The sequence below is a fragment of the Tiliqua scincoides genome, chromosome 3 (genome assembly GCF_035046505.1).
Source record: "Tiliqua scincoides isolate rTilSci1 chromosome 3, rTilSci1.hap2, whole genome shotgun sequence".
Taxonomy (NCBI): Eukaryota; Metazoa; Chordata; class Lepidosauria; order Squamata; family Scincidae; genus Tiliqua; species Tiliqua scincoides.
The window spans coordinates 240,291,634-240,307,561 of NC_089823.1; the positions used below are offsets into that span (position 1 = coordinate 240,291,634).

General features: G+C 49.7%; 1 protein-coding gene across 1 annotated transcript in view; it reads left to right on the forward strand.

Moving 5' to 3' along the window:
• Window positions 1-15,928, forward strand: part of IL1RAP (interleukin 1 receptor accessory protein) — a 59,111-nt gene that overhangs the window by 32,332 nt on the left and 10,851 nt on the right. The window contains exons 6-10 of the mRNA XM_066620290.1: window positions 2,059-2,130; window positions 4,370-4,496; window positions 6,468-6,616; window positions 9,020-9,169; window positions 11,388-11,531. Coding sequence (XP_066476387.1) covers window positions 2,059-2,130; window positions 4,370-4,496; window positions 6,468-6,616; window positions 9,020-9,169; window positions 11,388-11,531 — 642 coding nt within the window. The remainder of the gene's footprint in view (window positions 1-2,058; window positions 2,131-4,369; window positions 4,497-6,467; window positions 6,617-9,019; window positions 9,170-11,387; window positions 11,532-15,928) is intronic.

Here is a 15,928-nt window from a genome sequence, read left to right on the forward strand (position 1 = left end):
AAAGTGCGGCCATATGGCTGCCTGGTGGCAAGGGAATTCTGTGGGCAGGTGCCACGGTAGGTGTTTCAGTGCTGATTGGAGGGTGAGGGAACTCTTGGGCTTTGAGGTCTCTGCCATAAAGGCAACAGTGGTGCTGAATGTGCCATCTGCCAGCCTTGCAGTTCCAGGTACTGGTCTTAGCCTTAAGCCATAAACCACTGAGGACTTTAGAGAAAGGGAGAGCAGAGGACCGGTGCTTGTAATGGACTGTGGGCCAGTTTCTAGGGGACTGGATATGTGCCTGCTGGGATTCTTGCGCGGATTACTGCACTAGGTGGACCTTGGTCACATCCTACACTTTGTGTCAAAACCCAGCCCTGGATCACACACTAACAATACACCTGTATAGTATCTACCTCTTGCAGATATTGCTCTGCAAGAGGGATCTGAAGGCCTTAGGAGTGGACCTCAACAAGTGGAAAACCCTGGCCTCTGAGCGGCCCGCTTGGAGGCAGGCTGTGCAGCATGGCCTTTCCCAGTTTGAAGAGACACTTGGCCAACAGTCTGAGGCTAAGAGGCAAAGAAGGAAGGCCCAGAGCCAGGGAGACAGACCAGGGACAGACTGCACTTGCTCCCAGTGTGGAAGGGATTGTCACTCCCAAACTGGCCTTTTCAGCCACACTAGACGCTGTTCCAGAACCACCTTTCAGAGCGCGATACCAGAGTCTTTCAAGACTGAAGGTTGCCAACTACTACAATATCTACCACTGCCCACGCTGCTGGTTACTTTACACCTGTGCTCTTGAGCAACTCCCGCCCATGTCAACAGGACGCACTCATAGAACATCAAGCTGGGACATCAACACAGAGTCCAGCACATATTCCTGCATGGTTGGTTGGATGAATGAAAGAAATAAGTACAGCATGTTCTAGTGCCATTGAATGTCAGCTGATGGATGCAGACCAATGCTGCATGCTTTGGTAAAGTGAGGCTCTTCTGCACTGCTCTGTCTCATTTCAGGGAGAGCATATTCAGTTTGCACTGCAGGGGACAGGTGTGTCCCTTCAACTTCCCATGAAGCTTCTCCCACCCATCCCTGCAAGCCCAGTGGCCTGCCTTCCTCCCCTCTTGCAGTAGGGCAAATAGATAATCTTGCTTGTCACCTCAGGCCCGGAATGATGTGACTGAAGAACCAGCAATGGGTTGAAGAGGAGTGAGCAGATTAAGGAGAAAGGCTTCCTTTGTCTTTGCAAGGAGTGTCAGCAGAGAGTCAAAGGCTCCTTGGTGGCTTTGATAGCTCAGTGCATAGTTGGCAACCTTCAGTGTCGAAAGACTATGGACTTTATTTTCAGAGATAACTAGACCTCTGATTCCTGGTTGCTGGTGTGGTGCACAAAAGCTGTGCCTGGGGTGACAAATTCAAAGGGGATGCTAGGAGGAACAAAGAGCCCAGACCAAGGCAACGTCAAAGGAAAACCAAACTTTATGTTGTCATAAAGGCACAGAAATGAAACGGCATCTGTCATAACAGAACTCCCTGGGTTTCCCTTTGGGAAGCAATACCTAAGCTGGCCTCCCTAGATCTCTTCAGATCAGGATCTCTCTCTGAACCTCCTGTCAGCTACGTCGGTTGTAACTCCCTGACGAGGGAAGAATGCTCAGGCCAACTGACCAAATGCATACGTTTCTGCAGTGGCGTAGCTAGAGGGGGTGCAAAGCACTAAGTTTTTCAGGGAGACTTGGCGCGGCGTGCAAGTGGCCCCTCCCCCTCTGTTTTGCTCCCACTGCCTGGAATTACTCCAAAGGGGAGAGGCTGCTTGCACACCACGCTGAGGCTCCCTGCTAAACATAGTGCTTTGCACCCCCTCAAGCTATGCCACTGCATTTCTGTGGATGTTGGGAGGGGAGGCAGGGGAGACGAGAGATTGTTCCCTCGTTGACTTTTGTTCAGTTTTTCCCTGAGAAACTGCAAAATTGAAGCAATGAATTTAGTGATCAAACTCTCTCATGTGTTCCCCCACCTTGCTATGTCCCCTCCACTTCATGTCCCCCCCACCCATATTTCTGTCTGTCTGCAGGATCTCCACATAGAGCCACAGCTCCACACATGGTGTATCCAAATGATCTCGTCGAATATGTACACAGCCCAGGTAACTTTCTAGAAGTTGTCATCCTTTCTCGAAATAAAAGTGCTGCTAATCAAGCTCTGTGTTCTTTTTAAATCGCAGGAAGAAAAAAAAAACATTTGTACAACAATGATTCTCTTTGGTTATGTCTTTATTTTTAGCTGTCTCTGCAGAAGAGCTCACTGGCAAAAAATGTATCAGCCATGTATGATTCTGTTGGAATAGGTTACATGGGCGGCCCACTCCTAATGTCCCAGCACTGGTGGAATGAGCTTGCGTGCTGTCACAAACATGCCATAAGGCACATTGCAGAAGCACACATGTCCTGAGGGGGGGACATGATTGAGACATACAAACTTATGCAGGGGATGGACAGAGTGGATAGAGAGACACTCTTTTTCCTCTCACACAACACCAGAACGAGGGGACATCCACTAAAATTGAGTGTTGGGAGAGTTAGAACAGATAAAAGAAAATATTTAATTACCCAGCATGAAATTAGTCTGTGGAACTGCTTGCCACAGGAAGTGGTGATGGCATCTTGCCTAGATGCCTTTAAGAGGGGATTGGACAAATTTCTGGAGAAGTTCATTACAGGTTACAAGTCATAGTAGGTATGTGCAAGCTCCTGGTTTTGGAGGTAGGCTGCCTCTGATTGCCAGATGCAGGGGAGGGCACCAGGACGCAGGTCTCTTGTTGTCTTGTGTGTTCCCTGAAGCATTTGGTGGGCCACTGAGATACAGGAAGCTGGACTAGATGATTTAGCAGGGCTCTTCTTATGTTCTTATGCCTTCTGAAAGTCCAGATATATAATGTCCACGGGTTCTCCCACATCCACATGCCTGTTGACCTTTTCAAAGAATTCTATAAGGTTCGAGGCGCAAGACTTACCCTTACAGAAGCCAGGCTGATTCTCCCTCAGCAAGGCTTGTTCGTCTATGTGTTTTGGGATTCTATCTTTGATGAGGCTTTCCACCATCTTACCTGGAACAGATGTTAGGCTGAGCAGCCTATAGTTTCCCGGGTCCCCTCTACTTCCTTTGGCAGAGACGAGTGCAGGATGGTGGCTCAGTGCCAGAAAACATGTAGAGTTCAGGAACAAGAAGTGTTTCTGAGCATCTGCTCAGCCCCGTAATTTGCATTCTGTACCAGAACTGAGGGCCCAATCCTGTCCAACTTTCCAACTCTGATGCAGCCTCAATGGAACACCAACGTAAGGGAACAAACTTTCCCCTATCTTGAGGACTGCCCCTCCACTCCAGGATGCAGCACATGCCCCATTGACACGGCAGCATCAGTGCTGGAAAGTTGGATAGGATTGGGCCCTGAGTTCAAGTTCTTTCACAGCAAAATCTCCTGGTTTCCCCCCAGACTTTTTTTGGTTCCTGCTGCCTAAGGTAGAAAAGAAGGGGGAAGATGTTTTTGTTGTTGTTTCTGCTGCTGCTAGAGTTTAACTTGTTGGAATGGGCAGTCTTTGGACTCTGTCATAAATCACCCAGAGAATTACCAGTAGATGCTGAGCTATATCCTGGCAGCCCCCCCCCCCCCATATTCTGGTGCAGTGGCTGAAAGAGACAGTGACTTAGGTTGACAATAGGTCAGCATTTTGTGACTCACGTCTAGTTCGCTAAGCCAGCATCCTCCAACCTTGAAGTCGGGACCCCAGTGTGGTGAACAGTGCTGAGAGGGCATTCTGAGGGTGGGGAGTGGGCAACATCAGGGGTGGGGTTGGACAGACAGGGTCCTGGGAGGGGGACAGGATCGACAGTGGGATCCCCAGTTTGTTTGTTTGTTTGGGTGGGTGATGGCATGAAAAAGGTTGAAGACCACTGCACCAAGCCAAAGGCAGCCCACTAGACATACAATATATCCTGGTCTGCCTGTAGCTCAGCAGCCCTGCCCCACTCTATTTTGCGGTTTCAGGCAGGCCACAAATACAGGAGGTTTTATCTAGCCACTGGTGGGTTGTCCTCTGCTTGGTGGGTCACAAGTTATGCCAGCCTATTCTAGGGTATCATAAAATGATGTTTGTGGATTTATGGCCCAAGCATCACCAGCCAGTCTGGTGGGGGTGGGAAGGGCTCTTTTTCTCATCCTAAATACAGACATCAGTTTGACCCTGAAAAAGCTATCCCTCCTGCAAGCAAGGACTGTGTCGAATCCTCTGCATCGCACCCAGTTGGTGTGCACTGGTCAGTGGATGTTAACTGCTGATTGCTTCCTGCGGTTGCAAGATGACAATGATGCTGATTCTGCTTGCTAGGAGAGGAGCTGGTTCTCCCATGCTGTGTCAACTTCTTGTTCCTGAAGGGCTCTCCATCTCCAGAAGTCTGGTGGCTGATTGATGGGAGAAATACAGACGACATTGCTGACGTCAACATCACCCTGACGTAAGAGCCAGCGTGGCTTGATTTCTGAAATGGGAATGTGGTACTTGCAGAGGCAGAACTTTGGAGGTGGGGGAGGGGCTTGGGAAGAACTGGAGACCCTAGGCCAGTGGTTCTCAAACTTCCCGAGAGATTTACTTGGAACGTTCACTGTATAAAAGCCGCTGAGAGCCCTGCAAGCGCTCTTCGGGGCTCCCCACACCCCCTGGACACTGGGAGCACGTATGGTTTGTTCAAAAATAGCCCCTTCCCCCCGCAGGGGCACGATCCTGGGGATCGTTTTGCTGCTTTCCCCTTACTTCCGCCCCTTAAAGGGAATGGGGTATCTTTACACAAGCTGGTGGGTTGCGACCCACCAGTTTGAGAACCACTGCCCTAGGCAATCCCTTTGGGTCGCTGTCACTAGGATAAAATGGCGACAGAGCCTGGCCTCATCTGCCTTCCCCCTGCAGTAGTGCAGGTTGTCCAACGGCAGCCAAAGTAAAGGCAGGTATGGCCGCAGGGCACTGCTTTCTACTGAGTCCTGCCCCCCAGAGCTGTCTTCCCCAACTGGCAGTGACCCTCCAGAAGGCTGCAGGTCCCAGAAGCATCTTTGTGCATAGTCCTTATCCTGAAACCTTTCCCAAGTGTGATTTCTCCTTTGCCCTGAGGAGTGTTTTGGAACAGGATGAAAGGATTGATTTATTCAGTTAGGAGACTAGCAGCACAGTGTCTACTCAGAAGTCCCATTGTGTTCAATGAGGCTTACTCCCAGGAAAGTGCGGATAGGACCGCAGTCTTATGGTGGTCTATTCTATCGAGATTCCCACACTGAACCAGTTAGGATTGGGCTGTTAATGGTGATGGGCCAAACAGTGGCCAGTTTTGGGGGGAGGAGAGGTGGCTGGAATGAACTTGCAAGTGGTGGCAGCTCTCACCTTGGAGGCTGCTGTCTGGTGGACACCATTCCCCCAGGAAGCCTCCTGGAACAGTTCAATAGGATGCCACAGCATTGTTCTGAGGGGAAAACGACCATCACTTGGAGAAGGACGGCTGCAGCGCTGGGGATACATTTGCCCTGAACGCTCACATCTCCCTCCATTTGCCGAAATGTCTAACCACAAATGGGTGGTGTAAGTTAAGGGCCCGTTTTGGCTCCTTGCTCTTTTTTGACCCAGGATTTAGGAACCAGGAAAGATACAGCAGTATTCTTAGAAGTTCTTGCCCAATAGGAGGCACTGCTGTCTCAGGAGCCAGCCGGGTACTGAACCAGCGTTTTAAGGCACCAGCAGCAAATGTTCATCCGCCAGGACAATCTGATGCCTGACAATTAGGTCAGCCTGGTTTGCAACGGTACTGGGGTGGGTGTTGAATTCAATAAAATTAGTTGAATTCAATAAAAAAGAGTATATTACACACAAATATACATAGAAATAAAACTGCATATGTACTGTAAGCACAGTGTAAAACCAGCCTGACCTCAGCCAGTGAAAAAGAAAGGTCATGGTATCAGTCCACATGTTGGAGAACTCCTGCGCTGAAGCCGTGCTGTCTAGGATTAAATTTGCAACCTGCATATAGCAATTGCAGGCTTGGGTTTTTCATTTCTGTGCATACACTCACCCATCCCAGGGTGTTGTAATTGGACATGGATGCCCAGCGTGTGCGCACTTTGAAAAATCTGTCTGTGCAGACATCATATCTAGCAACCTGCATTTGAGTTGCAGATGGATTTCTTTGTGCTTCTCGCATGGCTTATGCCGATTGTAAGAGGGCTTCTGTAGGAGAAATTCCTGAGAGATCATTCCCATAGTGTACACTTATCACGGGTTTCTAGCACGTGTGCTCAGCAGTCTGCATGCATGATAATTGAATGTGATGCTCAGCGTGCACATTTCAGACTCATTCTGACTTTCTGTGGGGATGTTTAGTTCTTAGTTAGCTAGGAGGTCCTCCACTTGCTGACGACACCACTTCCTTCTCTGCTTTTTTCAGCAAAACCGAACGGACACTTGGAGACTTTCAAATTGAGAGGACTCTGATTGTGCCAAAGCTCAAAGAGGAGGACTTGAGGCGCAACTACACTTGCTATGCCCACAACCCTCGGGGTCAAGTTTCCAGGCAGGCCATTGTGAAGTTGAAAGGTAAGGAAACCCCCAATGGCATTTGCCATGACAGACCTTGCAGAATTCAGGGTTTGGGCAACCTTGTGCTTCCTTGTCACACAGAATCAGGGATTCTGTCCTCCCATCCCAGCACTTCACCCCCCCCCGGCTTATGTGACTGTACAGACAGACATGCCTTCCTCGCAGTGCGAAGAAATGAGCAGGAGTTAGTGCGACCTGCTCTCCTGTTACTTTTTTGGGAGAGTGAAGAAGGAGGGTTGGGTGACACTGCAGATCCTCACCTGAAACTGTTTAGATCAGCGTTTCTCAACATCTGTCTCTCACCATACCACTTCTCATCGTCCACCTGTTGGAAGTACCACCAGAAGTAACTGGTGGTGATGTCTTCATCAGTTTACTTCTGGGTTGGAAGGCCAGATCTGATGTCATGTAAGAGGCTCCAGATGGATGGGAGGGCTTTTTTGAGCATGTTAAGAACACACTCTGTAGCTCTGCCCACCATGCCAAGGCTTCTACCACTGTTAGTTGTGTCATGTCACTGGTCTCGCTGCTGGGCAGCAGGTGTCCATGGCTCCCACCCGCTCCACCACACACCACCTCAAGTACCACTCGCTCGGTCACAGCAGCACCAAGAGATCTCACTGCTGCCGTGCTTTCAGCTGGTTGTGACTGAGAAGCCTCTGCTTCCAGTGGAGTGTTGGGTGTGGGATGCATGCATACCGTTTCTGTGGGGCAGGTGAGCTCCCTTATTGAATAGCAGCCAAACCAAGGAGTTCATTAGCACTGAAAGTAAAGTTCTGCTGCCAGATGTTTGTCTCTTTTGCTGAGGCCAGACACCATTCGTCACATCTGGGTAAGAGCCACTCCCGTCTTCCTTTCTGAAATCCACCCCCTCTACATGTGCTGTTCAGTCTAGAAAAGAGGCGCCTGAGGGGGGGCATGATTGAGACATGCAAAATTATGCAGGGAATGGACAGAGTGGATAGGGAGATGCTCTTTACACTCTCACATAACACCAGAACCAGGGGACATCCACTAAAATTGAGTGTTGGGCGGGTTAGGACAGACAAAAGAAAATATTTCTTTACTCGGCGTGTGGTTGGTCTGTGGAACTCCTTGCCGCAGGATGTGGTGATGGTGTCTGGCCTGGACGCCTTTAAAAGGAGATTGGACAAGTTTCTGGAGGAAAAGTCCATTACGGGTTACAGGCCATGATGTGTATGTGCAACCTCCTGATTTTAGAAGTGGGTTACCTCAGAATGCCAGATGTAAGGAATGGCACAGGATGCAGGTCTCTTGTTGTCTTGTGTATTCCCTGAGGCATTTGGTGGGCCGCTGTGAGATACAGAAAGCTGGAGTAGATGGGTCTATGGCCTGATCCAGCGGGGCTCTCCTTATACTCCAGCACTGTTCTGTGGCTGCTGGGTAGTAATCCTGGCTGCTGTGCTCGAGGTTCAGTGTTTGTACCCCCAGGACCCCTGCACTACTAGTGGAGAAAGAGGGACTGGATATTTGGGGTGTGGGGGATGGCTGGCTGGGTGTAGAACTGTGGTAGAGCCCCTGCTTTGCAGGCATAATGTCCCGGTTTGGTCTTTGGCAGTGTCTCCAGGTCAGGGCTGGGGAAGACCCCTGTCCATCTGAAGCCTCGGAGAGCCACTGCCAGCTGGAGCAGACAGCACTGACTTAGACAGACCAATGATCTGCTTGATATAAGGTGGCGTCCCCTGTTCCTAACCACTAGAACAGGGTGCCAATTTTAATTTTCCAAAATGCTGGTGTCTCAGTGGGCTGAGTGCCTCTGAGCATATGCAGAATGCCTCCCGACAATGTACGGTAGAAGTGTTTTGAGCAGGAAGCATGCCATTTATCAAGGGAACCAACTTCTGGGTTAGAGAGCAAGCTTAAGGATTTGGTGCTCTGAAGCTTGTGTTGAGCATCTGTCCCACACCCTCAGAATCCTCTAAGCCAGATCAGTGGGTTGCCAGAGTACATCTATCCAATGTATGTTGGGTGCTTCCCTAGTTAGGAGCTGTCAGGGAAACTGGAGGTTGACTGAAGGGAGTGCTACATATTGGTTAGCGCTCGGTGCCTCCTTTCCTGCTTTCTGTTTCACTTTACCTTCCTGTTCTAGGAACTGGCCTGTAGAACAAAATATACCACTTCTGTGCCATGTACTGGGCAAACCCTGCCCCCCCTTCTGCCTTCTTCCATTCCCATTTTTGTATCTAATATCTGTTGTAAGTAAGTGCCCTGAGAAGGCATCCTGCCATGCCTGAATTCTGCACAGTGCCTGGCATACTAGTGCCATAGACAGATGTTGGGGAAGGCGTGGATGTTCTTCCTTTTTATTTTGTTCTACCACTGCACTGAAGCCTGATGAAATCTGTGCTGCAGGCCCCTCTCTCTGTCTTCCTCCCACAGTTACAGTGCCAAGGTACACCGTGGAGCTTGCCTGTGGCTTGGGAGCCACCGTCTGCCTTGTGGTCATTCTGACTGTGGTCTACCACGTCTACTGGCTGGAGCTGGTTCTCTTCTACCGCGCCCACTTTGGAACAGATGAAACCATCCTAGGTGAGGCTTTGGGGCCTTTGCCTCTCTCTCTCTCTCTCTCTCTTGTTTTGGGGAAGCTGCTTTTCATTGATGGGGTCTCTGCCTGCAACAAGCACTATTATGTATTGATATATTTTAAAAGAGGTTTATCTCGCCTCCGTCTCCAAGAGACTCCTGGCAACTCACAAATGATAACTCAGTAGCTTCCAAGGCAATGAAACCAGGCAAAATGCGCCATCAACAGCCCAGACAGAGCACAAAGGCCAATTAAACAAAACCAAGGCAGGGCTGACCAAACAAGTGTGTGTGATGCTCCCCTGCCAAGAAAACAGCCCCTCATTTTAAGTAATTACTGAAAGATTTTACTCCTGCCTTTTTGGACAGTGAAAAGCCTTGTGCAGTAACAACAATCTGCTCTCTTGCCTGAAGGCAGGGAACCAACTTCAGCAATGATTCCCCTGGCTGTGGTTTGAAGATCCTGAAGGTTGAGCTACTAAATTCATCCATGCATCATTACAGGCTTACGTTTACTTGTCTGTAGTTTGCCACAACTGTATTTTTTCAGTGTATTGGCTACAAGGGCATTTTAGGGTTAAACAGTTGCTCCACAGAGGTGATTTTCATGAAAATCAGGAAAATTTCAGGAAAATAGCATGTCAGTAAAGAGTTAAACACTCTCTACCTTCGCACCACAGTCCTATTCCAAATTGCAGCCCTGTGTGCAGCTGCCCAGGAGTAAACTTCAGCTTTCAACTACCTACAGATGCATTTAACGTCACATATAGTTTGTTCCTAAGGATGTTTTCGGTGTCAGGAAGAGAAATTCAAAAGGAAATAGCTACAGCAACAAATGGCATTGCTCTTCTGTCCAGAAATTATTTAAATGAATTAAGATCTCTGTGGAGCTCTTACTTGGATGTGGGCCTGCTGAATCCAACAAGGAGCCTCCTTGAAGAGGCCTGCCAGACCTCCCTACTTGGTGCAGTTTCAGGAAAACCTTCCTGTTGATACCTTCGTAGTGGCTGTGGAAGCTGTGGTGAAGAACTTTGGCTTAGGTGTCTGTGAAGGAGAGTTATAGGTATGTGCCTGAAGGAGAGTTATAGGTATGTGCCTGAAGGAGAAAGAGGAGAAATCTTTTGTCCATGGTGGGTCTGTGAAGCCTTCAGGTTCAGAGGCAGGGACAACCTATCTTTGACTAGCAATTGCTAGTCAAACCACACTGGAGGAGCAGCTGTTGCTGCCTGGTCCTGCCTGAGGCTTCTTGGAAGCATGTGGCTGGCCACCATAGGACATGGGTGTCTGGACTCAGTTGATCCGGTCTGCTCCAACCCAGCTGGACCCTGGTCCAAATTTGCCTGGAACTTGCTAGGTGCCCTTTGGCAATTGACTCTCCTGGTCTTTCAGCCTCCTGGAATATAGACAGATTATCCTGACCTACCTTGCAGGATTGTTTAAGGATGTATGTGGGGTGCTTGCAACATTCCCAAGAGTCCAATCCTGTGCATTCTACTCAGAATAATGTATAAGGGATTTTAATGCTTGCTGTTGTTTTTATGTTTTGTTGTTGTGTATTATATTGTTTTGATTCTATTCTTTGCTTTGCGTGTTGCCTGCATTGTATACTTCGTGCGCACTGATAGGAAAAAAGGCAGTTCTGTTGTTAGTAATCTCTCCATAAAGGTACCTGAAGCATTAAGTGCTGCAGCTTCAAAGGCAGCACATAGTAAAGCAGAATAAATCCTGCACATGAAATCCACCCATGCCTTTGAAAAATAGGCACATGTTGGGCTGACTGTGAAACAACATCTCATGTGATGGCTTCTGGCACGGGATGACTTTAGAGCATAGAAAACCTGCTTGACAGCTCCTCTTCCGCCTCCCGCCCCCCCTTGTTTTTCTCCTATCCCACATGAGCCTCAGGCCTCCCTCTAGGCTGGAGGGCTGCAGGGCGACAATGGGATAGGCATAGGCGGCCTTCTCCTTGGGGACTGAAAGGCCTCTTCCCCACTTCTACAGGCCCAGAGCTTCTTGCTAAATCTACCGCTGAGCGTGCAGAGGGCTTTTTGCAGAGAGGGGTGGCACTGACTCATTCCAGGTGCTTCCACTCTGCAACCAGCCCTGTCTTTTGTTTTTTTGCCACCCGGGCTGTGGGCAGAGAAGGGAGAATGGCAGGTGCCCACCTAATGCCAGTGTTTTCTTTTTCTTCTTCTCTCTGGTACTTTCTGACCGGGGTTGTCAGACGGGAAGGAATATGACATTTATGTGTCCTACGCAAGGAATGCCGAGGAAGAAGAGTTTGTGCTGCTGACGTTGCGAGGAGTCCTGGAGAACGAGTTTGGCTACAAGCTGTGCATTTTTGACAGAGACAGCCTTCCTGGGGGAAGTGAGTATTGGCAGCCGCGGCAGCCACAGTTGCTCTCCGTTCTCTTTCTCTCTCTCCCTCTCGCCTGCCTTCAACCAGCAATTCCACCAGAAGAACTCTGGGTCTCTGCAGTTGTTTTAGTTGCCATGACTGCTCAACACGCACCCCCTTGTTGCCGCTCATCTCATCTTTTGGCCCAATCCTATCCCACTTTCTAGTGTCTGTGCAACCACAATGCAGCCCTGATGTAAGGGAACAAATATTCCCTTACTTTGAGGAGGCCTCCACTACCACACATGGCCCATTGGCACAGCTGTCCCTGTGCTAGAAATGTGGATAGGATTGGGCCCTTCATGTTTGTTCCCCGGCAAAGCACTTTAAGCCCCAGATACTCCTTTAAGATGAGCCTATTTTTGGTAGCACTCACTTTTCTGAACCAGAGCACACTTTGTGTGATTGTCAGATGATGGTGTCCTCAGTTAGTTTTTTCATTGCATTCCTATCCTCTCTTTCCTCCAACTCTCTTAGCACACCATACATACAGTAGTTCTCATCTCTCATGTTATCCTCACAACCATCAGTTAGGCTGGGAGATGGCAACTGGCTCAACGGGATTCATGATGGAGTAGGTATATGAACTCCCAGTCCGAAACTCTAACCACTGTATCAGTTGGCAAAGTGTATACAAGCATTTATGAAGGTACAGAAGAGGAAATGGAAGCAGCGGGGCCAAAAGGCCACAGAATGGCCTCATTGTCTATGGTTTTCTCTTTGCTCTTATTTGGGGATATCTGTCAATCACTGTTGATATCTGCCAGACGTAGGTAACGCTTCTTGTGCCTGACCAAGTTACCACACTTGCTCAGATCCGCATCTTTTGTTCATGTGTGCCCTTAGTTGTATTTCCAGGCAGGGATAGCCCTAAGCTGATGGGTGCTGGGGAACCCTTCCCTTCTGCAGCCAGCTCTGACCACCCAGGGAAGCAGGCAGCTGTCTGCCCAGTAGAGTAGGCTCAGTAGACTCGTCTAACGCCAAGTCAGCAGGCATGAGTAACTTCAGACTGATGCAGTGGATCATCCCTGTCAATTACCTCAACAGGCATATGTGGCGAGGAGGAAGGGGCTTTTCCAAAGAAATGGGTTTTGGTTTGGAGAGTTGGGGGGGAGCAATTGAGGTAGGTGTGTGTGTGTGTGTGTGTGTGTGTGTGTGTGTGTGTGTGTGTGTGTTTAAAGGCTATTGCCGTGATGGCAATGTGGAAATGGAGGGTGAAGTCCGTTGAGCAGCTTGTAAGGAAATGCAAAGTGGAGTTTGGAAGAAAGAGAGAAGGAAGGCAAAAGAGGGGTCTGTGCCTTTTCTCGTTTGCTGCAGTGAGCTGTGATCACCTGGTTTCAAGATCGTAAGCAGGGCCTTGGCAAGGCAGGAGCCTCAAGCTGAACCCCCAGCGGGGCCCTCCGGGGAGTGATGCTCGAGTGCAGTGACAAAGTCAAGCAGTGTTGGGTCAGGGTGCAGAAGTGCCATGCAAGATACTGGCCAGCATGTATCTGCCAGCCTGCCCTCCAAAGGAACACTCCCGCTTTGTGGGTTCAGAGCCAAAGTCAGAAGGGATTCTTGAATAGCAGCTTCTGCAGGGACAGTGGGCCAGGGGTGAGTATGCAGATACCCATGAAGGCAGTCGGAGGAGTTGGCTGGGTGGCTGGGGCAGTGCCATCAGGAAGGCAGGCAAGTGAGCCAGGATGCCCAGCCTGTGGTCAGGAGTCGCTCTGCTTGCAATATTGTGTGGTCCATGGAGGCTCCCGTTGTCCAAGAAGTGGCTAGGCAGCTTTTCCTGTATGGAAAGCACACAGAGTGCCAGATGCTGTTCTCTCCAATCCCAGGCTTGCTGCTCTGTTCAACATGACGATGGTTGCTCAACATGGAGGCTTCAGATAATTGGGGCCGGGGGGGGATAATTGCAGAAGGGAAGGGCTCTGCTCATTCCCCCACTTGCCTCCCATGGAGAGAAGAAAGATAGCTAGTAAATGAGGAAGCTGTGGAAAAAATTGCTGACCTTCTACCCTGCTTTGCTCAACTCTGAGGTGTTCCAGGGAATCCAAGCGGATTGCCAAACATTCGAATTTTGCAGGTTACATGAGAGCAGCAAACCTGCCAGTTCCTCAGAAAACAGCCTGCTTTGTTCAGCACTCCTCATGATTATCCAGACCTTGATGGGATTTCAGCAGGTGTGCAGAGATGGGAAGGATCCTGGGGGTGCAAGGGACCTTCTGGGCAACTGCAGAGCAGGAAGGCAATGCCACGCAGCCTGGCTTCACCCACTCTGTCTTGTGTCTTCCTGTGTGCCTGGTGAATACAGCGGAGCCCAGCAGAGGCCTTGGGGGCTCCTGAGGTGCCCCCTCCTGCCACATGCATGTTTTGCCTGAGCTTGCCAAGTCATCCAAACTCCTCCAGCATGAAAAGTCCTGCTTTGGGTGGGAGTGGAGCCTTTCTGCCTGTGCTGGCCAGGGGCTTGGGCTGGGTTTAGCTGGCATGCACATCTATGGGGGGGGGGCGGCGCTTGTGTGCACATTTGCAATTGAGCAGTTGCCCTGCACATTCCCGATCTTGTCTGATCTCAGAAGCTAAGCAGAGTCAGGCCTGGTTAGTACTTGGATGGGAGACCGCCTGGGAATACTGGGTGCTGTAGGCTTATACCATAGTCTTTCCAGACTGAAGGTTGCCAACCATTGCAATTGAGCACAGAGACTGCCTTGGTGCCCTGGCTTTTTAAAACACGAGTTTCAATCATTTCCTTTCCGCTGTGTGCAAATTGGTGGGGGAAAGGAAGCTGCCAGCATTCATGTTCAGAAGGTGGAGCTGAGTTTCTACTCTGCCTTTCAGAGTTTCTAGCTTTGATGCACCCTCAGGCTTGAGATGCTCAAAAACTGCAGTTTTTTGTGCCCAGAAGGAATTGTGGTAAAAATGGCATCTGTTTGCCTGGCAGGTCTTTCTGCCTCCTGCATTCAGAGCCAGCAGAATTGACGTGAGCATCCAAATTTAACTCCATTCCACTCTTGTCCTGTTTGCAGGGAACTGACAAAGTGCCGGCAGAAGGAGCTGCTCTCTGTTGCTTCTTCTGTACTGGAAGTAGAGTTCTCAGCCTAGTAGTGTGCTATATTTGAGGAGCAGTGACCTACACTGATGTCACAGCCTGCTTGCTTCAAACTTTCACAGGACTCTTGTTGTCTGTGTTCTGTGAAACTGGAAAGTTTGCACTGGCTGAAGTTAATGGAATACGAGGCGCAACTTGTACTTTGAGATATTGTAATCGGTGTCTACAAAACTACTGAGACTGACACCAGTTAAGCTATGGACATCTTGTGTTTAAAGAAAACATGGAAAAATTGTTTTTAAATTACATAAATCAATGTTCTAACCCATCCCCCTTCCTTAAATTTAAAAGCTACTCAATCAGTAATGCAGACTGATATTTTGGGGGGTGGGGGAATACTTGAGAGCTGTAATAAGTAAGGGTTGAGCGGAGGACACGGGCAGGAGAGTGCGATCGGAGGCCAAGGAGGTAGAACTGATATCCAAAAAGGGCACAAGGCTCCTTTCCTTCCTCAAACAGGAAAGAATTTTGCAGGTTCTCCTGGGAGTTTCCAGTTGTGCCTCTGTGGGCCTGAGGACTAGGGGCTCGGGCCTGTCCAACTGTTGGGCACTGATGCAGCCATTCCAGTGTGGCATGCACGGCATCCAACATAAGAACATAAGAACAGCCCCACTGGATCAGGCCATAGGCCCATCTAGTCCAGCTTCCTGTATCTCACAGCGGCCCACCAAATGCCCCAGGGAGCACACCAGATAACAAGAGACCTGCAAGGCCTCTTGGGAATTATAGTTAAGAACATAAGAACAGCCCCACTGGATCAGGCCACAGGCCCATCTAGTCCAGCTTCCTGTATCTCACAGCGGCCCATCAAATGCCCCAGGGAGCACACCAGATAACAAGAGACCTGCAAGGCTTCCTGGGAATTGTAGTTAAGAACATAAGAACAGCCCCACTGGATCAGGCCATAGGCCCATCTAATCCAGCTTCCTGTATCTCACAGTGGCCCACCAAATGCCCCAGGGAGCATCCTGTGGTGGGGACAGTCACGGAGGCCTCCTTAAGGACAGAACATTTATTCCCTTATCTTGGGGCTCTACTGTGGCTGCATCAGCATTGCAAAGCTGGATGGGATTGGACCCTCGGACTCCAGCTGTCCTCTGGCTCCTTCCCATGTGCCTTGCATGCTACCTCTCTGGCTGCTTAGAAGTCCCCACCGTGACCAGTGTTGTCATTGCCAGGCACTGCAGGGACAACAATGGTTAGCAAGAGCTGGCAGGAGTGGTGTTTGGGTCGGGGCTTGGGAAGAGAAGTGGGGAGCCAGGGGTCCCTGAGA